This window comes from Zonotrichia leucophrys, chromosome 10 (genome assembly GCF_028769735.1).
Source record: "Zonotrichia leucophrys gambelii isolate GWCS_2022_RI chromosome 10, RI_Zleu_2.0, whole genome shotgun sequence".
NCBI classification, from domain to species: domain Eukaryota; kingdom Metazoa; phylum Chordata; class Aves; order Passeriformes; family Passerellidae; genus Zonotrichia; species Zonotrichia leucophrys.
In genome coordinates, this window is record NC_088180.1 from 4,396,157 (window position 1) to 4,420,928 (window position 24,772).

The 24,772-nt window shown below is 40.3% G+C and overlaps 1 protein-coding gene across 3 annotated transcripts in view; it reads left to right on the plus strand.

Annotated features, from left to right (window-relative positions):
• Positions 1–3,197: 3,197 nt before the first annotated feature.
• The window catches only part of SCAPER (S-phase cyclin A associated protein in the ER), a 135,971-nt gene continuing 114,396 nt past the window's right edge, over positions 3,198–24,772 (plus strand). The window contains exons 1-6 of one of the 3 annotated variants that reach the window (XM_064722208.1): positions 3,198–3,249; positions 5,033–5,108; positions 7,486–7,603; positions 13,237–13,307; positions 16,478–16,675; positions 24,236–24,336. In XM_064722208.1, coding sequence (XP_064578278.1) covers positions 5,046–5,108; positions 7,486–7,603; positions 13,237–13,307; positions 16,478–16,675; positions 24,236–24,336 — 551 coding nt within the window. In that variant the 5' untranslated portion in view covers positions 3,198–3,249; positions 5,033–5,045. Of the gene's footprint in view, positions 3,250–3,315; positions 3,425–4,249; positions 4,269–5,032; positions 5,109–7,485; positions 7,604–13,236; positions 13,308–16,477; positions 16,676–24,235; positions 24,337–24,772 lie in introns of those variants that run through there. The other 2 variants (XM_064722206.1, XM_064722209.1) reach the window with 2 other exon arrangements.

Genomic DNA, 24,772 nt, shown 5'->3' on the forward strand with positions numbered 1-24,772 from the left:
AAGGGAAGCGAGGCTTTGTAAGAGTTATTAGTAACTGGATCAATACAAGTTTTAATAACTGTTCAACACAGATAATAGAAAGCTGTAAAATAAATGTAGCCTCACTGACCACTCAGACAAACTGAAAATACATCGTGTAAATGAGCAGGGGCCTCACCAAGAATATAATTTCTAACAGCTGTCACATGAAATTGGGATTGCTCTGATCCCGACCCCACTGTGTCAAATTAATCGTTGTTACTGGGTTGAGATTTATGTAGGACCATTGTTAGATTTGTTTTTTCTCTTTTCAATACAAGAGTCTTTTCAAAATTCTTCCTTTAGCCAGAAAGAGGTGAGTTTAACCTACCTGTGTTTCCATGAACACCATTGTTTAGGCAGAGCCCCAAGGTAATGGCAATTGCTGCACTGTCCAGGCCCTTCCATGGCTGATCCCAGTTCACCCCCAATTCTATTAACTGTGAAGAGCTACGACAGTTCATTTTGAAGATCCGAGAGTAAAATATTGCAATAAATCAGTAAATGTGTTATTGCAATTTCCTGCCTGTATAAGAAATGTCTTTCCATTAAAAAATCTAATAGTGAGTTAAGTCTAATATCTTTTATTGGTTTAAATGTCAAATTTCCCATCAGTATTTAATAAATCACATGTACAAAATGTGAATTAAGTCCTACTACTTGCGGCATGTGTAGACAAAGCAAATCCTATGAGCAATCAAGTCAGAAATATGATTTGATTAGATTCTGAAATAGCACTCAGGATGCTTTGTTTTCTTTGTTTGATGCATTACTAACACTACAAAAACCCTCTTTGCTGTGTATCTCAAGGGTTGACAAGTGACAAGTGCCTACACAACCTGCAAGACCACATTTATTAATATGAAATTCATTATATCCTATACATTAGGAAAAAAATCAGAGAAAAAGCAAAAGAATCAGAGAAAAAAAGCAGAGAAAATCATATTCTTCTCCATGTCAAAATACAACAGACCCTTCCCAGCACACAGTTAAGCCAGTTGTGTAATAAAATTCAAGACCATTCTGGTATGAATGCGGGAGTGAGGGGGAAGAGAAAGGTTTTTCTGCTCCCTCCATTATTTTAACCACTATGCAAATGCATCACTATTGTAAGTTAAATTGTAAGGGAGTATCAGTGAAGCTATTTTTAAATCAGAATACAAGTCATGCTATGTAAAAACTTTTTTATGTGGTGAACTTCCTGACTTTTCTGGAAAATCTGCCCTTCCTTCAAGCCAAATCACATGCAGTGTGTTACAAATCTATTCGGAGCCTTTCTTTTGGTCACAAAGAAAAAGAGAATGTTAAAAGGTCATGTTCAACTTCTATGTGAGATCTGCAAGTGTAAATTGGGTCTGTTGGACTGTCAGCACGAGACCAGCTGTCCAGCAGCACAAGCACCAGTTCCTGAGCAGTTTTTCTAACAAGTCAAGTTATCCATCTGGTGTTCACTGTAAGTTTTTGACATTTCTACATTTCAGTTTTATAAATCACTGCTTGACTTGAATAAGCCTTATTTCATTTTATTCTAATGTATGTCGTTCATACACTGTCAGAATTGATTGACAGTAGCTTTATTTAGATAGGCTTCCATTTTGACATATTTTGTTACTGTCACATCAACATTTAAAGCTGCATGAGGCCATTTATCTAAGACCTGCATGCAAAGATTATCCTTCCTTTTTCCATTATAAAAGTTGTTGATTTTAGGTTTAAATAAGGGGAAAAACTGAGCAGCAGTTTATGAAGATCATCACAATTAAATACCCTGTGTTTGGATTTCAAAGTGACAGTAATTTGCTTTGGTAGTACCCAAATATGACTTCTTGAATGTTCTAATTGTTTCATAAGACTTTGCAGAAAGTATTTTATACTCTGCAGACATTACTGACCTGTTTTTCTAGTTCTTTGCATTTAGTGCAGTTATTAATATCTGAGGAAATAGGTTATGAGAGGAGATTCTTCTGATGCTGTATCTGATTTGGCATCAAACCAGAACAGCAGGATTTGATGCAACACAGTATCAGGGCACTCAGCTCAGGCACACACTGAGGAGGCAGCTGATAAATAATAAGTGCATTGTCAAAGGATGGCACTGTGAGGGATTTGGATGGAATCTTCATGGCTCAGCTCTCTGCTCAGAATCCCAGGTGAGTGATGTATCCTTTCTGAGAGGTGTTGCTGCTGCAGATCCAACTGAAGCGTGTATGATCTCCCAAGCCATCTATTGCCATCCTTGCAGGACTTTTAATGTTTCAGAGGTGACAGCCTGAACTGTCCAGGTTATCATTTAGGCCTCTTTCTTCTTGCTATTCCTGTCACACAGAGGGAAACGGATTGTTCTCTTCACATCATGCTTGAACACTCCTACCACATCCCCTTTTGTCTTATTAGATTCAACTTGTCCTGTGTTTCCTCACAAATCGCATTTCCCAAGCCTCAGACCCTGTGAGGAAGGCTGACCTCTTCACAATCCCCACCCGTCCCCAGGTGAGCAAGCTGGACACAGTAGCCCAAACCCCACTACAGTGTTACACCCCAGGATTAGGTGCCTGTGTTGTACCTGTACCCCATGTATTGCACACAGTTATTTACGGTCCCATTTTTCTCTGCTCCCAGCAGTGGGGAGGGGCTGGGTGCTGAGGGGCTGACTGCCATGACTCAGTGATCACACTGGCACAGGAAGCCACATCAGGCTGACAGCAGCTGAACATGAGCCCAGGTGAGCAACAAGGCCAATGGCCCCTGGGCAGTGCCAGCAGTGCTGTGGCAGCAGGAGCAGGGCAGTGACCATCCATCCCCCTGTGCTGAGGGCCACACCTCACACTGTGGGCTCTCATGGGGGCCCTCATAGCAAGGAAGACACGAGCCCGAGGGGCCGCGGGAACCTCTTCAGTGGCCCCCTCAGGGTGGGGCGAGGCGCGGGCAAGGCGAAGGCACCGCCTCACGGGCGCGGGCCGGGCATGGCCGGGCGGGGCGGGTGGAAGGTGTGGGGCCAGGTGTGCAGCCAGGTGAGGGCACCGCCTCGCCGGCGCGGGCCGGGCATGCATCAGGCGGGGCGGGTGGAAGGTGTGGGGCCAGGTGAGGGCATCGCCTCACCGGCACGCGCTGCGCATGCGCGGGCCGGGCGGGCGGGGCCGGCACGGCTGCGGGCGGGCGGTGGCGGCGGGGTGCGATGACGTCAGCGCGGCGGGACGCGCGCGGGCGGGACGGCGCGGCGCGGCGGAGAGCGTGAGTGGCCGGCGCGCGGGCCCGGCGCGAGCGGGCAGCGCGCGGGAGGCGCGGGCAAGATGGCGGCGGGCCCGCCTCACCCCCCCTCAGCCCCACAGCCCCGGCGGGCGGCTCCGCCACACGGCCCGGCCAGGCGGGGCGCGGATAGCCTGGTTGCTACAGGCGACCGGGAGCGGTGGGTGTGGGTCAGGCCGTGCCTTGAGGGAGAAACGGGCTGTCCGTCTGAGCCAGCCCCTCGCGGCGTTCCCGCACTGCCCATGGGGAGACTCGGGCTCAGCCTGAGGGGCGTCCCGGTGCTTGGGACCCCGCCGGTCCTTCAGGCTGTACAGGCCCCCCTGTCCTCAGCGGGAGTTGTGTGTGGGGGTAGAAGCACCCTCGCTGAGGAAATTCGCTGTGAACCCGTGTCAAATGCCACATGCTGTATGGCTGTTTGCATCTTAGAAACTGCTAATGTCGTTCCTAGTGTAAACCCCTGCTCTTCCTTTGCTGTCAGAGACAAAATCACGGCTGACAGCACAGAAGGTCTCGCAGTGTACTCAGAGTCTGCCTTCTCTATGCAGTTCTCTAAATACAAATTCCTATTTCTGCATTATTTGCAAGTGAACTGCACTACTGGGAAAATACGTGGATCCTCGTATTCTCTCCTGAAATATATATGTCAGTTTAATCTGCTTTTATTATCCCTCGATTACAATCAAGTTTGGTGTACAAGAGGTGTTTTCTAAGATGCTTCAGTGTTTGAAGACTCAGTGGTGAGTCTGTTCTGATGGCTGAAGTGATGCAGAAATACAATCTTTGTTTTCAAAAACTCCATCCAGCTGCATTGTATTTTGCTTTGTATGGGTTTAGTAGGTTGTCTTAAGGCATACAGAGATCCGTGGGCTTGTTGGCACAGGCTGGGCTAAATCCCTACAGAAAATTCAGCTATTTCTGTCATGTGAGAACAGGTGAACAGTCTGCTTAAAGCAGTGTCATTCATGCTAAAGGCCAACAAAATCTGACTTTGGACCTGATTAAAGGTTAATATTGTTTTTTTACCTGACCTTGCATAATTTAGAAGTGTCTTTAATTTCCATTTAGTGTCTGATTCTTCAGATAAGTAAGATTAGACTGCACTCAAAATAGACTGCACTCAGCTGTTTAGAATTTATCAACCTTAAAGCCAAGGATTTAACTTTATTTCAGAATTGTTAACACTGTTTTGGAAATTCTTGATAAACCTATAAATATTTGCACCTGTGGACTTTCTTCATTTGTGGCAATGGTTCTGTTACAGCTGCATAAAGTGTTCACTTTGCCAGAGCTCACTTGTGCAGGAGCCTTCACATCTTAGAGTTCCATGAGAACAGAAGTTTCAGTTTTATTTTACTTCATCATTAATTAGCTGATGCTGATTATTAGTGTATTGCTGATTTGTTTTTCTTTCTGAACTGATCACCAACTTGCCCAGTTCTCTGTCCCAGGAAAGATTATTCTACTTGAATCACTGTTCTAGGGCAGTCCATGCAATGATTTGTTTGAAAGTTTTGATGGTGTTTGTACTGTTTCCTGTCTAACCACATATAAAATTACATTTTTCTGTAGTGTCAGTCTCTTTTTGTTTTCTTCTTGGACTTTTGGCTGTTTTTAGTTAGGAGCAATGCAAACACTTTACAAATAAAATTATCTTCTGACAACCTTACTGTGCTCATCTGATGTACATGACCTAAATGCTGCCAGCAAGCTAAAAGTAATTTTAGAAGTGGTTTAAGGTAAAATTATTAATTGCATTTTTTTGACACAGGTATGAAAACTCAATGGGGTCATCCAAAAATGTAATAAGTGAGCCTGTTGATGCAGAGGAAGGCTATAACATGATGGTAAGACATTCAGTAGCTATTACACTCTATGGTATTTTTTCAACAGCAAGAAAAACTATTTTTTCATGTTGGGGTTAATTAATAAATCAGTTAATTTGTACCTTCTATGAAAGTATTGATTCTAGGAGCTAAATAAATGTTATTCATTAACACTGTAGAGAGGAAGCTTCAAAAAGGAATTTTACAGTAGAATAAATCTGAGCATTTCTTCTGTTTTGCATAATTTCTAGTTGTGTTAGTATGTGGGGGTTTTGCATTCCTTTTTTTTCAGCTGACTCCCATTTTAAGCTGCTTTCATGCAAGCTGTGCTGCAGTGTAAGACCTCAATGTTTGTGGTGTTCTTAGAAGGGGCTGAGCTTAGAGCTGAATGACTTTTCCTTGGGAATGCAGAGGATGAAGCTGCTCGGTTTGTTTACCTCAATGTATTTATATCTTTGAGCATCTTTTAAAAAAGAATCCTCATAAAAGGTCCTTTAGTATTTATAGCCATGACAAGAAGCAGTACAGATTAAATAATAAGCATTTGCTGTTTGAGGCTGAGCAGTTTCTGGTCCCTCCTTTGGCCTGAGGGTGATTGGATGCAGAGCACGTGGCAGAAGGAAGCTCCCCTGGATAGCTGAGCAGCAAACAGCAGGGATTGAGGTGAGGGAGCCCTCAAAGCCAGGGGTCGGTGGGAGAGGGAGGGGCCTGCAGTGAGCTCTTGTCAGATGGAAAGGCTGTTCCTGGCCACTCCTGCCTTTGGCACAGTGATTCTCACTTTGGCTGTGCAGTTCCTCATTGCTGACTCCTGCTTGGGCCTCCCTTTTGGCTGAGGTCCAGGTTACAGAGATGAGAATTTTAAGTTAGGCTCTACAAAATACCTTGAAGTGTCGTGATGAGATACTTATTGTTTCCTTTTAAGCTTTTCTGGCTTGTATAAAAATAAATAATTTGGGAAGTTAGTTTGTTGTGGACTAATGCAAAGTTTTACACTCAGTTCATTAAGCAATAAGGGATTAAAAACCCAAACCAAACTTGCTGCAGCAGAAATGGTCACGTTTACTAAAAATTCCCAGCAAGAATAGGCAATTAGTTGTATAGAATAAGGATAGATTAGAGCCAGTTCTGTACAGGTTCTGGGGGTTTTATGTGCTTTATTTGAGTTGCTTTGGGCCAAGGTCTGTAATTTTACTCTGTTTTCCACAACTTCACAGATTGAGCAGTGCTATTTTTTCCTGTGTTGTGTTGCCTGGTGGTGTCTGTGGGCAGTCTGTGAGGCACTAGATGGCACACTGTGACTTCCAGAAAGGCAACTGAGGACGTGGGGATGAGAGAAACCCAAGTTAAAAACTATTAGATTGGCATTAAAGTAAAAGAAGTTTCTCGTTTGTGTTATTTTCCTGCTGCCTTAAAAAATTCTAGCCACTCATCTTCTATATTTGTTTTTAGTGTAACTTTACTGTATTTTCTTTCTAAGGATGTAGAAGTGGTTGCAGGCTTGAGCCATATGATGGTAAAAATGAAAAGAGGAAAAATGTACCTCCTGATTAGTTCTATAGAAAATCAGTCTGTTTGTGCCTAAAGTAATTCTTAGGTTTGTTTAACTCCTTTATGGTTAAGTTGGCCAGTGTTTAAAGCTAACCTGGGCAGCAGGTTTGTGCTATCGTGGTACTTAAGTGTATCATCACTGTACATTGTTTGGCTTTGTTGCAAGTTATTTTTTGAGGATTAACTTTCCTATACTGTAGAAGAGGCAAGATTTTATCTGATTGACATCTCTCAGGTGATACAAATACTTTTAATGTACTTGGTTTCAGATGTCTTGTGATGGTGCACCTCCCAAGTGCAAAGAACTTTATTAGGTAAATGGAGAGCATCCCAGGGTCTCTTATTCTGTCTTTGAGTGGTTGCAGCTTTGCAGTAACAGCCCAGCACAGTTGCCAGGAAATACTTTCTAGGTTCTTGTCTTCTCAGTGAGAGAGCTGGGATTTTATTCATGCTTCAGATGGTTCCCATACAGCTCATGCCTTTCTCCAGGCTCTCACCAATCAGCAACACAAAGTGTATTTTGGTCTCATGCTGCCTTTAGCTTGTATAATTAGTTCTAATTGACACAGGGTAATTAAAACATCGGTGAAGTCTGCTGTGATGTCCCAGCAGCATTGCCAAGCAATTAAATGAAAGTGATGTGGTCTGAAGGTACCCATGCCATGCTGATGGGTAAATCTGCTTCTGTGCAGAAGAATGGCAATGAAAAGGAATGCATCCACCTGTTTCAGATATTTGAGGAAAATTCAGCACCACGTTGGATGGTGTAACCACATACTGGATGAAATCAACATGTCAAACCAAAGATTTCTCTTTCTTATGTGCCCATCCATGTATTTCTTGTTTTCAGGCTTCTTTCCAACGCTCCAACAGCCATGACAAGGTGAGGAAAATAGTGGCAGAGGAGGGACGGACAGCAAGGAACCTGATAGCCTGGAGTGTGCCCCTGGAAAACAAGGAGGATGATGGTATGTGTTTAACAGTCTTCCAGCTCTTTGCACTTCCATCCCTCTGTCAGCTGGAGTTCCTCATCTGGAAATATTTTCCTTACATAAAATTTCTCTATTAAAAATATTCTGTTTAGCGTACATACTGTAATTTAGAAGTTTTTTGACAAAATGTGCCTTGCAGCTGGTAGATCACTATGTAAAACCTTCCAGTGGCAGATTCAAAACTGTTTTAATTTATCTGCAAGTGACATCTAAGGCTGTTTCCTTCTGCTGATGGTGTCAAGATAGTTGTGTAACACAATGATGTTGTCCTAAAGTGCTCTCTTGTAACTGGGGAATTCAGAATTGTAGGGATGACTTAGAACAATCTAACAAATTCCTCTCTGTGTTGTAAAACAAAGAAACTTGGAAGTTTCTTTTGGGATCACTTCAGCTTTGGTAAATGCCAATGAAGACTCTCTAAAGAAGGGGATATGTGGGGACAGCTTTCTGTAATGCAAGTCCTCAGAACAGTTTTATTACTGTTGTAATACTCTCTTGTGGTATGATGACTTAAGGAGCCAGGAACTGACTTTTATTTTTATCCTACTCAAGCTGTTCCAGATGTCTGAATGCTGGTTTTGAGAACTTCATCTCAAATATTCTTGTAGCTGCATGTCCCTGTCCAGGTGCTGCAGATTTTAAGTGTCTAAAAGTAAATTTTTTTATGCTGTGGAGGTGGTTGAACATAGGAACCAGCTGCCTTGAAAAACTGTGGGCATCATCTTCCTTGGAGATGCTCAAAACCCCCCTGGACATCGCTCTGGGCAGCCTGGAGGTTGAGTTAATCCATCTCTAGAGGTTCCTTCCAACTCAGCTGCTCTGTGATTCTGCCAGTGGAAAAGACATTACTAACAAATGTTACGTCTTAAGGTGCAAGATAATTCACCCTGTGTCTGATGGAAAGTTTCAACTGTCTTAAAGCAGAGTAGAATTGGGGCCCAAAGTATTTCCAGGTTCCCAATTGCAGTTCTGGGGAAGGTAGTGATGTGAATGTGTGTGTGGTAAGGTAACATGCTGTGTATTTCCAGTAGTATTTTTGAGCAACTTGTGGGTTGATTCACTGTCTGTTATTTTTCAATACTACCTTGCTTGTAATATTATTTTAGAAACTTTAACGCCTTTTCCTTCAAAATGTCTCTGAGTTGTAGATGAATGTTTGCTCTAACAAATTCTGCTAAACCATGATAAATGAATGTAAAAGTGAATTTTTAGCTTTCATTGAATAGTAGTTATGTACAGTAATTAAAATCCAAGCAGCTGTATTCATTTCCTTCTTTTGGTCATATTAGCCCCATGGTAGGTTTTAAACTTTGTCAGTGGTGCTTTCTTTTTAATGTTTCTTAAATTATAAGCTGACCTTTTTGCACAATGCAAAGGATCTGATAATTATTGCCTGATGGAAAATTTCGCTGTGAAAAGGAACTTGTGGTTAGTGAAAGCCTGGCAGAGCCAATCCTTTATCTCTTGGCCCTTGCCTGGCATGGGGGGTGTTTGTGTCGGTGTCTCTGAGCTCTGGTTCTGTTTTACTGCTCCTTCCATGTGTGCTGTGTCCCTGAGGGATGGCACTGCAGCATTATGGATTAACACAGTTCTGACTTGTTCAAGGGTTGTGTAAATCAGGCCAAAGGTTCAGGGTGCCTGAGCCAATCCTGCCACTCTCCTGTACAAAGCAGAATTTTGTGTTTGGACAGTTTCTTCTGCTCATAATGTTCAGAGGTATTGATTTGGCAGCTCCAGTGTGTGATTTAACATTTTAAATTATATACTGTTATTCATAATGAGATTTTTTTTCCAGACACAGTGAAGGTATGAGCACTTTTTATTACTAGGGTTATAGAGGGTTTTATAGAGGATTGATTAATTAAAATGCTGAATTCACCTTTTCCATTTGTCTCCTTTTTCTATTTCCTTTAAAAATTGTGTGCTTGTGTTCTTCTTCCCATTTTTTTCCTCTTGTTCTGAAAGACTTGTGTAATTTATATAGGATACATAGATAAAAGAGAAATCAAAACCTCCTGATTCCATTCTGTAAATACCTACTTCCAGCCAGTAAGCAGTATTTCCTTAAAAAGGAAAGAGATTTCTGGACTGGCAGGTGATAGGTCTGGTGTGTGTTTTGGAGCAGTGTGTGCCCCAGTTATGTCAGATCTGAAATTCTAATTATGAATACAGATCAATGCCATGACAGAATCCCAGACACAATGGTGATGGTCTAGGAGAGAGAGTGACTGTAACACTTTCCAACCACTGAAATTCAAATACTCCTTCACAGAATTCAGTAGTACACAGCAGATTCTGCTGGATAAACTAAGCAACCCTATTGTCAGCTTGGTGTCTCAGGAGGAGCCTTGAAACAGAAATACTCACTCTTCTGGTCTTTTGTCTCCAGAATGGAATTTGCATTCCAAACCTGCAGCCAGCAGTCACCAATTGCAGTCACATTGCTTTTGCCCACCTTGGAAGGCTGTGATAATTCCAATGGAGGGTTTCAGAATTTTTTCCTTTGTAATTATTTCACATGCCTAGAATTAAGTTTGAGGCACTGAATGCAGATAAGCAACTACACACAAATTAGCAACAGTTAAAAATTGCAGAGGCTTGACATGTAAATGTTAATAGATGGTAAGATACCTTTGGAACTTTGAGATGTGTAGAAAAATTGGAAAATCTGGTATTTGTGACTGTTCTCTTCCTATTCCCTATTTGTTTAAAATCCTTTGGGCTCTTGCCATACAGAATTCATTTGCAGATTAAGCATTTCAGGGTAAGGAAACATATTTTAGTGGTTGAAAGGTACCTGGCACACTCTGGGGAGCTTGCAGCATATTCCACTGTTTTAGCAGGAGACTGCTGCAGAAAATAAGTGTGGAGGGAAGGGGACTCTTAAAGGCTCATCAGTTCCAAGCCTTGAATTTCACTGGAATGAATGGGAATCCAGTCTAGTGCAGGTAGGTGAATACAGGGCCATTATATTCTGGGTGAGACCCTTACAGTAATTTATAAAATTAATTTTGTGCAAAATATCTTGCTGTAATTCAATGTAGAGGTGGGAAAACATGGAGAATTTTGGTTACATCTGTGCTTGAAGAGTGTCATTTCTCCAGATCCTTAGCACTGTACAGTTAGAAAAATAGCATCTACTGCTGCTCTACAGACTTTTAAGATGTGGTTCATAATAGGATGAGAAACTTCAGTGTGCTTCCTCAGTATAAAATTACCATTTCTGCTGAGGGTGTGATGATGAGCAGTGTCAAAGGCATTGAAACAATGTGTGCAGTTGATTTCTGCCATAGCCAGGACATGAAATGAAGGCAACAATTAACTCCTAGATGTGAAGGCAATTCCCACATTTCCCATAGCAGTAAAACTATCCCAAAGAGAGAGGTGAGCAGGATGGTTAGTGAGGTTGTTAGGTAAAAGATAGCTTTTGAAAATAGGTTATCACTGGGGGTTTTTGGCAGGTATTGGCACCTCTGCTTTTTGGACAGGAAGACTTCACAAATCATAAGCCCTGTGTGCTTCATATTTAAACAGCAGACAGGGAGGAAATGGACTTCTAGTGTAAAATATGGCTGTAGCCCCTCCAATGCTGCAGAACTTTGATACTTTATATATTTCACATGGGCAACTTAATAACTGAAGGAGATGATCTGCTTGGGTCACCATTGTTCTCTCCTTACAATTCAGTCAGTTGCTAGCAAGGGGTGCCCTTCAGGTGTCAGCGAAGTCTGGGCCTCTCTTAGCAATGCCAGCATGGTGTAGCTACACACCAGTTACACACCAGTTACACACCAGTTACACACCAGTCACCCTGAACATACAAACAGCCATTGGGCACTGCTGCCACTGCTTGGGAGTATAGAGAGACAAAAGCAGAAATAATCTTCTCATTGCCAGAGCCATTATTGTAAAATAATGAACAAGGAAAGGCACAAGAAAGCTTGAAAATGGGGCTGCTGCTGAAATGCAATGACTTGCTCAGACATTTTTACAGATCTTAGATGATGAATTGTTATTCTGGATTTTATAGAATCTAAAAAGTCTGCAACTTGATGTGTTCTCTGCCCCTTTTTAATTTTAGTGAACCCTTATTTGTGGCAAACCTTTTCACTGTGCAAGTCCTGTCTGCCATTGCCTTCAAAACCTTGTCTTTGCAGAATGTAAATCACATCAGAAGAGAGATTTCAATCAGAAGATTGAAATAGTTCTGTTATCAGAAGTCTGCCATGGAACTGTTCCCCAGTTCAAGCTTTTTAGTGACTAGGAAGGTTTTATACAGGTAGTGCCTGAATGATTTTTTTCCCCTAAATGCTGCTAAATTGAGTTCAATATATTAGTTTATATCTGTTTTTTTGGCTAATGTAGCATTTTAGAAATGAATTATCAAGCAAATAAATTTTAATTTGTTTTAAATTAAAAGCCTTGTTGCCTGGAATAGCCAGTGATCCAAACCAGCTGTGCAAACCATCTGTACCACTGCTTGATTAAGACAGGTTTGCAGCTACTTTACATAACCAGAGCAATGTAAAACAGCTGGGCTGCATTTGGGAATTTGGCCTCAACTGTTAAAAACTCAACTGGACAATTCTGAAATTTAAGAATATCTCCATGGTCTAGAGAGGACTGTATTCAACTAATGCATTGCTTTGCTTGGCTTCATCCAGCTAAATAATCTTGAAACTTCTCTTTGGATGTAATCTTTGCTAGAGAAAACTCTGGCCATAGTTACTGTTTTGTCTTAACTTGCTTACATTTTTGGTAACTGGATCCTATGATTTCTGTGTTGAGCAAGTTTAGATACTTGGAGGAATAATTCTTTTTACATTACCCTATAGCAAATCTCAAAGATTAAGTGCACACAGATCAGGTTGGTCTAGGCTAACACAGATTTTTCTATGCAAAGATAACTCTGAATCAGTTGATTGCCACCAGTGCAGCACTGAGACCTGGAATCACCCCCTCTGGCTGGGGGAATTTAAACTGATTTTGGAAGCATAGCTGCTAAAGTCACTTTGTATAAACAGCAGAGGAAGACAGGTATGTTTGAGAAGGGGTTTCATGTCTAAAGGAGGATGACTTGTGTTCTGTGAATGTTTTTCTCTCTTCCTTGGCTATCTAAATGTTGATGAACTAAATCCTGACCTAAGTTCTGGTTTTTTCCCATCTTTCTTGGCAGAACAGCTCCAGAAGAACTAAATAATTACATTTGGTTTTCCTAATAAATGTATTTCTTGTTTTAATTCTATAATAGCTGGTTAAGCAATCAATCAAAAGCAGACTTTTTAAAAATTATATAGAAAACTAGAATAATGTTTGACATGTAGACTGTAATTATATGAATTTAAAGGGACTGAAAACTCAAAGCTTACCTTTGTTTAATGAATTCTGTGTGTCTTGCCTTTCTTGTATTTTTTTCATTCTCTGGTGTTTTCTGGCATTATCCACATTCTAAACAGTGGAATATATATTTTGAATATAAAATTTGCCAAACCTCTTAACTCAGAGATTGTGCCCCTCTCAGTACATTGCAAGATGAGATATGTGCATTTTAGAGTGCTCTATTTAATTAAAATCATTATTGTTGATTAAAACATTTGCTTCTCCCACAGGAAAATCGAAATGGCAATCTGGGGGAAAAACAAAAAGGGTGACTCAAGGAACACACAAGACTGCAAAACAGGTATCTGCTCATTTCTTACTGTGACATAAAATAGATGACACAACACTGTTTGTCTGTGAGATCACTGGTATATTGGTGGCTGATTAATCCTTTTCTAAAACTGTGCATACATTGTATTTTCAAAGCATATGAATTTCAAAGTCAAGTATTCAGAAGTTAAAATTGCCAGAATTTAGGTTATCTTGCTCAGCCTTTCCTTTTGGCACTTCCCAGCCCCTGCCCACTTGACTTATTGGCATTGAAGCTATTTTAAGGAAAGTGCTGTTCAATAAAATGATACAGGATTGTCTTGCTGTAATTGTGCTGCTTATACAAGGGCTGCCTCTCTTCCCAGTTCCTAGTCAAAGGAAATTTCTTACCTCATGTGTTAGTGGCTCAAGTCAGTATATCTTAATTTGGAGAAGAGTCCAAGTGAGTAAAATTTCAAAGAGTTAGGACTGGAAAGCAAGTTTGAATGAGACTTGTAAAGAAGATACTGCTCCTATTTTTATTCAGTTTTTTTTCTCTCTGTGAATGACAACCTTTATTACATTAATAAAGCAATACCTCAATCTTTCCTCATGTTTAATATTTTAAACCACTGTTTTTCTTTGATTTATGGATTTAGCCATTAGTACAGCTTAAGCCATTTAATGTTTTGAGGCAGCCTGTCAGAATTTGGTAATAAAGCATATGGAAAATGTTATTTTTTTGAAAAAAGAAAAATGTTCTGGATACTGCTGTAATTGGTGGCTTTTTCAGTTTTGGCTTAGTTTTGTTGAGCTTTCACTTTTAATTTTCCTTTACATATAAATGGGCCACTAATCTCAAGAAAATAAACTTACAAGAGCTGTTTCATATGATCTTACCAACCTCATCTTCCTTTCAGTAGGGTGCTGGCAAATAAACATTCAATAAATTTTGGCATCCCAGGAGTATAAATATACATTGCATACTTTCCACAATTCCAAGGCAAGTTACTGAAACTATTAGGAGGAAAAGAAACAAAATAAAAACCACCAAGAGATTCAGTTTAATACCACTTTCATCATCCATGCTGGGCTACTTGGCATGTAAGAAGTGGTGTTTCCATGTCTGTTAACTTCAAAGGTGCATCAGCTTTGCATCTTCTGCACTTGAAGGTTTGAACTATTGCTTTTTAATGCTGATTTAATGCTAGCCTGCTTGTGTGATAGTGTCTACAAGAAATCAGAGGCTTTTGTCCTTTCCAAGGTGTTCTGCTGGACCATTGGTAGCTGTAAATGTTGTTTGGGTTTTACTGAGACCCTGAAAGTCTGCTTACAGGATAATGATGGAACTGCTGTGGCTTACAGAGCCTACACAAGGTGTTTTTCTCATTAAAATATGGCTGACATATAAATGGATGCCAAATACAGCAGATGGATACATTTGTTGCTAAATATCAAAACATTTTCAGTGACATTGTCTTTTAAAGATAGGTTTGAACATGTATCTTTCAAAGAGTAGGAATTATGCACGTTTCCCATTCCAAAACAACTGATCCTTTTTATCAGCAGTATTATCTGAATGACTAAACCTGATCACTTTCCTGAGGTCACATTTTATAAATACAGACAGCAACAGGTAGCACTGTTATTTTAATGTAGCTATTTATGATTCTGGAGTTGAGCTTGCTTCATTATAAACAGTAGTTTCAAGGAGCTATAAATTAGCCAGAATATAAGCTTTGCTTTAAATGTTTTTACACAAGCCCTCAGCCTAGGAGCATCTTTTTTCCTAGCAGTTTGTTAAAAGGTGACTTATGTAATGGAAGAAAAAATATGAAACCCTTCTGCAATTGCTTTTCATTGGTTGTTTATGCCATGCATCTTTCTGAGCATGACTCTCATGCATACATTAACTGGGGTTATCTGGAGTACAGCTGAAGCACTTGGAGATGTATGTAAGGGTAGCAGAGATGTTGGTGTGATTGCAGTAAATCAGTGCCCATTCTTCTGCAACTTACAGAAAAATTAGCATCTCACCACAAAAGCAGATGAGAGCATAAGCACTAGCATGTTTGTGGGGGTACCAGTCATTGGTTTTTCTGGGTCTGGATTGAAGGCACTTGAGACAGTAATTTGTGTTTGGACTCAAGTGTTTATTTCTTGTCAGTAAAACAGTCTCACCACTGTGAGTCCAGCTTTTCATTAGAAGGCACAAAATGGCCAACAATCTCTTGTTACAAGGGCTTTTAAGACTAAACTATCCAATTAAGAACTGACACCTGGATTATTTTCCCTTTTAACCCAATAACTGATCCCAAAGAGCCCCCAGTGCAGACTTTTCTGTCCAATTACAAAGTGCCACCCAAACCTATCAAGAAGAAGGAAGAAGAAGCAGAAACCCAGGACAACACACTGTGCCCTCCATCTGGCTTCCATCCACAACTCTCTGGTTCACATTTTAAAAATCCCAAAACCTAAATTTCTCACCAAGTGATACACCTACACTACTCTGTACAATCTATGTCACACTTTTGTGGATTCTAGTCTGTCTTGGAGTCTAGGAAACTTTCTCCAGGAATGAGAGTCAAAGTCAGTGCTCCCCTGGGGATCAGGACACCCCAGAGCAGACAGAGAAATATTCCTGGTGCCCTGGGTTTCCACACATGTTGGCTGTCCCCTGCACCTGTGCAGCAAAGCAGTACTGGCTCAGTTAAATCTGTATTTTAGGGTGCATTTCACTGGCATTAACACGTTTTACCATGAGGGTTTAAAAACCATCATGTCATATGTAATGTCTTGGTATAGAATTTCCCTGTGGTGGAATATTGCTGGTATGTTTTTTAGTAAAATGCTATTTTCACCTCTGGATATGCACATCTGTCAGAAAAAGTAATACAGGATATGTAATTAGAAAATGTATCTTTCCAGTGTGCTGAGAGGCAGAGTATCTCATACTGTGTGGAATGCAAGTATTATAACTGTCAAAGGAACAGAAAAACTGTCAAAGGAACAGAATCTAGTTGATCATAAGTGCTGCCTATATTTAAGAAAGTGTGTGTTAAAAACCTCAAGTGAGTGCAATGATGTCGTTGTCTTCAGTGAAGCCATTCTTGTTTGCAGATGTTTCAGTTTGCTGGTGAAAGGTGTGTTGCACAGAAACCCAACTCCTTCCCACACTTCTGTTTGCTGTTCTCCTTTCCCCTTGGACCTTCTTGTTTTCAGAACAGTACCTTGGACTGTAAATTAGCAGCAGCAGGAGCTGGAGACAAAAGCTTTGACAAAAGCCCGACGAAGGCCAGGCAGCCTCGCAAGGTGGATCTGCGGGCTCGCTACTGGGCCTTCCTGTTCGACAACCTGCGGCGCGCCGTCGATGAAATCTACGTCACCTGCGAGTCAGACCAGAGCGTGGTGGAGTGCAAGGTAATGCCCCAGCTCTCCTTGCCTGCCTGCCTTCTAGCTGGCTTTTCTTATATTTTAGAAATATGAGAGGTAAATGAGGAATTAGCGCTTCATTTGCATTTTGTATAGGCTTTTAGATAGGAAAGCTGAGGACATATGTATTTATATTTAAGAAAATGCTTTCATCTTGAGCAAGGACTAATTTTTAAATTCTATAAAACTTGTCATGCTGTACATTATATTATTAGAGCTCAGCTGTGTGGTGAAATCAGACTTTGTTAATTGAGTTCTGATTTTGTTATTTTTGTGAGTAAGCACTGATTGATTTCTTTTTCCCAGTAATGTCCTTTACTGTAGGTGGCACTGTTGTAGTTCAGCCTTTTTCACATTCATTTGCTTGCTGTTAAGTGGCTTAATTACACTTTGCTCCCTTTCTCCAGTGATAGTTATCACTTCTCATTCTCCCTTTGTTAAGAAAGTGATTGGTGGTCGAGTGTAAGCAATGTCTGGTTGGGATGTCACTGTAAGACACTTCCAGTTTCAAATAACCTGAATTTGTAATAGCTTGTGCATCTGGTTCACATTTTATTGTGATTTTCCAGTAGATTTTTAGAAATACCCTTGTCATTTAATAAAAATCACTCATGCTTTGGCAATGGAATTTATCACAAGCATTAAGAGAAGTCAGAATACATTATAAAAGAAATGTTAAAGAGATGACTTTGTTTTCGTATTAAACATGGCTGGAAACTCAACACATTCTGGAAATGATTATCTAATCACTGTAAAAAAATTCATATATCAATTTAAGTAAACTTTTTTCTTATCCTATGCATCTCATTCTCTGCTGTAATCAGACACAGCCAAATTGCTATTGAGATTGGTGTACAAATACATTTCATTGAAAGCAGCTTTGAGAACTGAACAGTAGCTCAGAGGCTTCCAAATCTCTCGTTGGTCTAACACAATTTAACATTTTGTTACTGAACTGTCTTCCTGCTCAGGAAACTTTCTGTAGAATTTTTTGGTTTAAGAAACTCAGCCAACCTTGCATTGTAATTAAATTAGCATTTTGAACTTTTGTGACTGAAAGAACAGAAGCGTATTTGTGTCATTATCACATCTTTTGGGGGTTAGATACCGTTCAACGTTTTAATCGGGCTGCTGGATCTGCTTTAGGATGGGGACACGACAGCCTGAGTGAAAAGTCTTCATTTCAGCAGACTCTTGACAATGATGTATGGATCTGTGTGGCTCAGGTTACTTGTTTGCAAAGCAGAGGTGAAAAAACCCAAAAATGAGCAAGCAGGGCAGTCCAGTGTTAAATGCTGTGAAACTTATTTAATGTTCATGTCACTCTTACCTTTCAAAAGATCTTTTTTCTCAGCACAACTGTGCCTTACCTAAACAGCTGGAATATGTGTTTGTGCTGTGGTCTTTTGTCTGGGATTTTCTTTTCCAGGTTACTGTTAAATTATGACTATTCTTTTCATAATTACTATCATTTCTGTTAATTAAGTTATGAAGTGTGAAACTGCTTAGTCTTGCAAAGAATTTTTACTAATAATGTTTCTCTTCTATAAATTCTATTATTTGTCATTATTTTATGGTGGTTTTGACAGACAGTCCAGTTTCTCCCATTTTGACTGTTGGACATAGGTGGGAAATAATATTAAATAAGAAACCAAAATGGTCCCATTGCTAACCTTTCCTTCATTTTTTAAAGTGGTATTTTGAAAAATCCTTTCAATTAAGATAAATTCACATTATCAAAAACTTCCTTAATTTTGACTCTTTAAACTTCTATCAAATGGGCAGGTGCTATTCCATTTAACCATTGTTGTTGTCTTCTAAGAAGACCCATTGGGAAAATGAAACATGACAACTTCTGGCACCTGGTATAGAAGTGTTCATTGGGGTTTTTTGGTATTTTGTGCCTTTTGCTGTCCCCTGTCCTAGGAGCTGCTGCAGTTTTATCGATTGTGTTGTCACTGAAGATGTTTGATGCTCCCCAGTGGGAGAGGCCTCTGGTGGCTGTTTGTGGTTGAAACTGCAGACAGAAGGGTTGTGGTGAGGATCCAAACAGTGGCAATGTGTGTAAGAGGATCAGTGCTTGTGTGCATTTCCTCAGCTTTGGGCTCTGCTGAAGTTGGTGTTCTGCTATTGATTTGGAACTGAGAACTCTCAAATCTTGTATGTGGATATATAGATATGGCGTGGATGCTTTGTGTGGAAAGGTGTAATGAACATGGCGGAATTATTTCTGAAATAAATGAAGAGTTCTCAAGTTTAGGCATCATCTCACTGTACATCAATCAGCTTGTGCAGTAGTGATAAAAGATTAAATATGTCCTAGTAGATATGGCTGTAACCTTCAACATTTGAAATGCAAATTGTGGGGATAGTCTCTATATTAGCTGGGGTTTTGTGTGGCTGATCTTTATATGAATATTTTACCTACAATTTTCTAGGTTTGGGTGGCAAGTGGAGGCAGAGCAGAAATGGTAATGGCTTAAATCTCCTGCTGTATGATAAAAGGTATTAGGACCAAAAGATCTGTAGATGGATAGAAGGCAGATTCTGTAATCAGTTTTGGTTAATACAGCAGATGTCTTCAGCTGCTGTTCTTCTATGGTGTTTTCAGGTGTCTCAGCAACTGAGTTTGTATTTATATATGTGTATGTGTGTATGTATATATAAACAGAAACACTACACACTCAGGTAAACCCCTTCTTGATAGAGTTTGAGCAACTGGATCCAACAACTAATGATACACCAAGTATAGAAGAACATTGAACTACCTTTAATTTAATTTTGGAGGTATCTTCCTCCTAGAATGAATTAAGAGCTTCAGCTGTGTAAGAATCCATGTCTACACAGCTGTTCTTTTCCTTTCAAAAAAGCTGAATTTTATAATTTAAAAATTGAGTTCTATATTCTTTTTACATTGCTGTTTAGCATTACTTAGAGTCTGTACAATCTTTTGTCTTTTCACCTGAGATTAGTTTCTACTCAGAAAAGCCAGCATGTCTTTTAGTCTGGGTATCCCTGTTGCTGCCTCTCCATCCTTTGCACCAGACATATATGTGTGTATATATGTGTATGTGTGTATTTAAGTTTTGTGTCATTGAGTCCTTGCATGTGCCACTGCATTAATTCTTCTGGAGAAAATTTCCTTTGGAAATGGTTGTGGTCCTTTGGGGCACATCCTTGTCAGGCTGGGGATTGTGGCTGCCCTGCTGAAGGTGCATCAGTGAGGAGCAGCTGAGGCCAGAGGTGCTGCATTTAACACTTGGGTCTAGGAGACCGTGTGCTTGCTTAAAATATTGTTTGTCACATACTGAAGTTGATAGAAGGAGAGTCCTTTGTCTAGAGGAGCTGCTTCCTTTCATCCCTTCCCAAAGCTGTGAGAATCACTTTGACAATCACAGTGGTTGAACCAACCCCAGAGCTGGCTTTAATTATCTGTAATTCAACCAAAGGAATTTTTGGAAGCAATTTTTGTGTCAAACTACTGAAACACCCAGTTAACCTTGAAAACATACATTTAAAAAAAGAAGGAAGGAACTTAGTTTGTGTGCTAAAAGCATGTTCCAGTATAAAAAAAAATTGAGTTTATTTTGGTAAATACATAAACTAAAATGTTCAGTATAGATAATGAAACAGCATAAAGTAGTGATGGTTTGTAAAATAGAACCCATATTTCTAGCTTGGCTAATAAGCTAAAGTACCAATGTGGTGACTGAATTAATTTCCCTGATGCATGTACTACTGTTTTGGTTGGAGTAACCTTAAAATCCTGCAGTCTTTGGTACTTCCCTGTTTGCCTCTTCCTTGTTTGAGAATGGGAGAATAAATGCATGAAAGGACATTTCAAAGGGGTTAAGGGCTTCCTGAAGTGCACTCCCATTCTGTAAAATGGGACTTCAATGGGCCTATCAAGGACCCAAGTCCTGACTGAGGATGGTTCCCATGTAGCTACTCCTGAAGATCTTTGTTGGTTACCTGGTCATTTATAGGATCACCTGTTGGGGTCTCCAGCTTGTCAGAGTGACTCCCAGAAAAGTTGCAAAGTCTCTTTTCCCAGCCCAGCAGTTGAAGAAGCAGTCAGAGCTCTTCATTTCTTGGTCTCAAGGTTGTTCATTGTTTCTTATCTATAAAATTCTTTCTCCTGTCCTGCTGAGATCAGCTCAGCAAGACAGTCAGAGGCACCAGAGGCACTCTGCCTGGCCCTGGGGCTGTGTTATGTCTTTATACTAAAAACCACGTGTACAATGTTTACAATTACTTTCCAATACCCATCACCCATGTTAGACAGTGAGCTTCTACTCTAAACCAGTCTGTAAGTGCCAACATCACAGCACAAGATGGAGGCCAAGAAGAAAGGCTGGACACACCCAGTTCCCTCCATCTTGCCTCTTGAATCCCCATACCAAAAACCCCAAAATCTACTTTTCCACCCCATGATAACTTCACTATCATTCTACTTAAACTGTTGTGGCTTGCTGATCTTCATATAAGGTTGGTAACTTGCTCCATGGGTCATAATCAAACCCACAGGTGTTTTGGGCTCTGAGCCCCCTGGCAGGGGTCCTGGCTGCTCGGACAGCCAGAGGGATGCCCTGGGTTCTGACAGTCACCCAGTTGAAGAGACTAGAAGTCCTACTTTGAGATAAATATATGGCAAGCAGAGTGATCAATGAAAGCTGGAGAAAAGAAGGGAAAACAAAAAAGAAACATGCAGAACAGAGAGGAGAAGGTAACAGGAGTTACATTGTGTCTGATTTGAGTTTCATGTCGCTGATTTTCCTTGAAGGGTTGTTTTCAGCAGTATTGCTTTCTTCCTTAGCTCAAGCTGTCTTTAAGAACCGTACAGGCTGGATGTGACCTTGAGAAATAATGCGATATAAAACTGTTGTGACTCCAGTGCAGCCGCAGCACAGCGGCCCATGGAGGTTCCTTTTTGTCAGCAGCTTCTCGGCTGGTGCAGCTCTGCCTGGCTCAGCAGGGCGGTGGCGGTGCCGCAGGTAGCGGGGCTGGCGCGGAGCCCCGGCCGGATCCGGTGTCAGAGGACAAAGGGACGGCGCCGGCCCGCCTGCCCCCGCCAGCCCCGGCTCCCTCGCACACCAATCGAAGCCGCTGCGGCCCATCGGGGAGCTAATTGGTAATTTTAGCTGGACATCTATATGGAGTTATCTGCGTGCCTGCAACGGCGCTTTCTGAGCCACTTTTGTTCTGCTCCATCCTGCTTGACAAAATGGCCCTCATGGCTTTGGGGAGAGAGATGTGCATCAGTGAGTGTAGGGCCGCTCCAGCTGCTTGTCTTGTTTGTATTCCCTTGTTCATAAAACATGGCTCGGGTTACAGCTGCATGGGTCTGCTCTGATCATTTCTGATAATGTGGAGCTAAACATTCCTTAAAATAGGTTAAACCATTTATTGTGGTTTTTTCCTGTGCTAGCTAACTTCAGAAATATAAGTCATATTCACGTTAATCCTTTTTTTTTTTTTTTTCTTCCTGAGGAATATGTAAATGGCTGACTTGAAAAATAAATGATTCAGAATTAAATTTTGGTTTCTATGCTCTCATTGTTAGTAACAGTCAGCACAACTTAGCATGAGCTAACCTAAATGGACATGAATTGGATTAGAAAGCTGAAATTTTATTAGTGGAACAGAAAAAAAGAGCTGGTTGAGACACTTGAGTTGTTCATTTCTTGTAGCAGACTTTACTTAATTATTTTGGTGCTGTAAACCAACTGCTTTGTAAGAAAGATTTCTGTTAGCATTTTTGAGGAATATTTCAAAACAAAGAGCAACTTCTGCAGCAGCAGTGGGATTCTGTTTGATTTCCCTCCCTGGTGTCTGACTTTGGTCAGCATATGCTCTGTGTGTGTCATAAGGAATAGTTAAAAGGATACTCATGTCAAAACTGAAGCTGAATTTCAGTGTTAAACAAAATGAATAATAATCCATATGATTTTATATGAAAAAGCATTTTTCATGTGTTAGAGGTCTTTTTTCTGCTAAAAGGACAATTAAAAGTAAATATGTATGGGATGTGATGTTGCAACAATGTGCATTAGTTACCTGGACTGTAGGAGAGTGTTTTTACTGGTTTTGCTGTCAAAGGTTTTACTGTTAAAATTTGTAGTTATACACTTAAGAACCAATACCTTCTCATTTGTAATTGTTCCCAAAATTTCTAAGTAATAATTACTTTGAGCAGAAAATTTATCTTATTACCAGCAGGAATGACATTGGCACAGTACAGAACTTGTGAAACAGCAGCATTTTGTCATTTGTGTTTTTCCTTATACCATAAAGTTATGTCTGTACTTTACATTCTGCATGTGAAGCTCATTTAAGTTTCATATTCAAGCTTCATTCATGGATTTTGATTATTTTCAGCACGTTGTCACGACAGAGTACAGGACACATTTTTCTTGTCTGGGACAGAGTAGTTATGAAAGCTGCTCTTTCTGGCTGCCATGAGCTCAGACTCTGTCCCTGAGAGAGGCATTCATGTGCTGTGTTGGTGAAATCCAGCTTTGCTGAGGAGGTGCCTGACGTCTGTGTTTTGTCATGTTCAGTCAGTGATTTTTGAGTTTATATGTGGAATATGAAGAATTGCTCCTTTCCCTGCCAGTGGCAGCAGAAGTTTGTAGTTTGCCCAGGTAACACAACTGAGAGTTCCATTATCATGTTTTGCTCTGCCTTGCAGTGAAAAACTGGTGCCATTAACTGAGTAGAGGCAACTTCCCTTGAATTTTTCATTGTTTCTGGATGTAATCTGACCATACCATAGGCACCACACTCACACATTTGTGCCAGCTGGGCATCAGTAGACACAGTCAATAATTTCTCAAAGTCAAGGGTGTTTTAATCAGAAACAAGACTCTTCAGCCGCTGCCATTTTGTCTGTGATTTTCTTCCTGGAGTAGTGTGAAGTTAATTGATAGTCCTTTTGTGACAGTTGATTTTATTTGTTGGAGACCAACATGTGGTTCCAGATTCAAACTGCTTCATCAAGGTTTTGCATGTTCTGAGTAAATCTCCAGCATGCCCACATAGTTTCTGACAGTGTAGGTTTTAATCCCACCCAGGTTCTGGTGCTGCTGCCTATGTGTAGTTTTGTCTACTTTTACTTCACAAACAGTTTATTTGTGATATTTTTAGTTTTCCACAGACCTGTTAGGTTTTATGCAGTTTTGCCTTCTTGGTGATGTATGTTCAGCATATTTCAAAAGATAACTCTGACCAAAAAAGTGGCATAAATAATGAAACAGGTATCCTTATGTGTGTTAAGAATTATTTTCCTGCAAATGTTGCCATTTTGACCTTACACATTGATGCTGACACAGATCTTGAATAATATGCACCTTTTTTTTAGGATAAATGTTTTAATGGTTGTTCACATAAAAATGTTTATTATCTGGGCTTTCTTGTTCTCAGGGGTTTTCCTGGGTTTATTTTTAATGAGAAAGCTAAATAGTAAATGTCCTTCTTTCTTTTCAGCTCTTTTATTGGGGTGGGGGATTGTTTTTAAATAGAAAGATTGATGTGATGGTTGCTTTTCAGGAAGTCCTGATGATGCTTGATAACTATGTAAGGGACTTCAAAGCTTTGATTGATTGGATACAGCTACAGGAGAAGCTAGAAAAAGCTGATGCTCAAAGCAGGTAATTAGATTTATATTTTTTTAATCTACAGAGAGAGTAAAGTTCACAGTAAACTTCATTTTCTAGCAGAGCTTCAGCAAATGAACCAATTTTCCCTTTGGACAAAATGGGTGTGAGGACATTTTATGTGCATTGTCACTGTCACTTAGAAGTAGAGGATATTTCCAGTCCTTCCCTCATCTTTTCCTTTTCAGTGGTTGGTTTGATGCTTTGCTCTATACTGGAATTTGAAATAAACATTTTATTCTTGAGAAGAGGCATTATTTTGGATATGGGTCTGGCTGATAGGGTTTGTAGTTAGAGTAGAAACAATTGCTGAGATGAATGATTAAATTCAGCAGCATTTGTTAATATACTGAGTGTTTGTTGGTTCTAACTTTGCTTTAAGGTGATAGAGGAAGAGTTATTGTGAATTGTATTTTTCAACTTTTCTTTC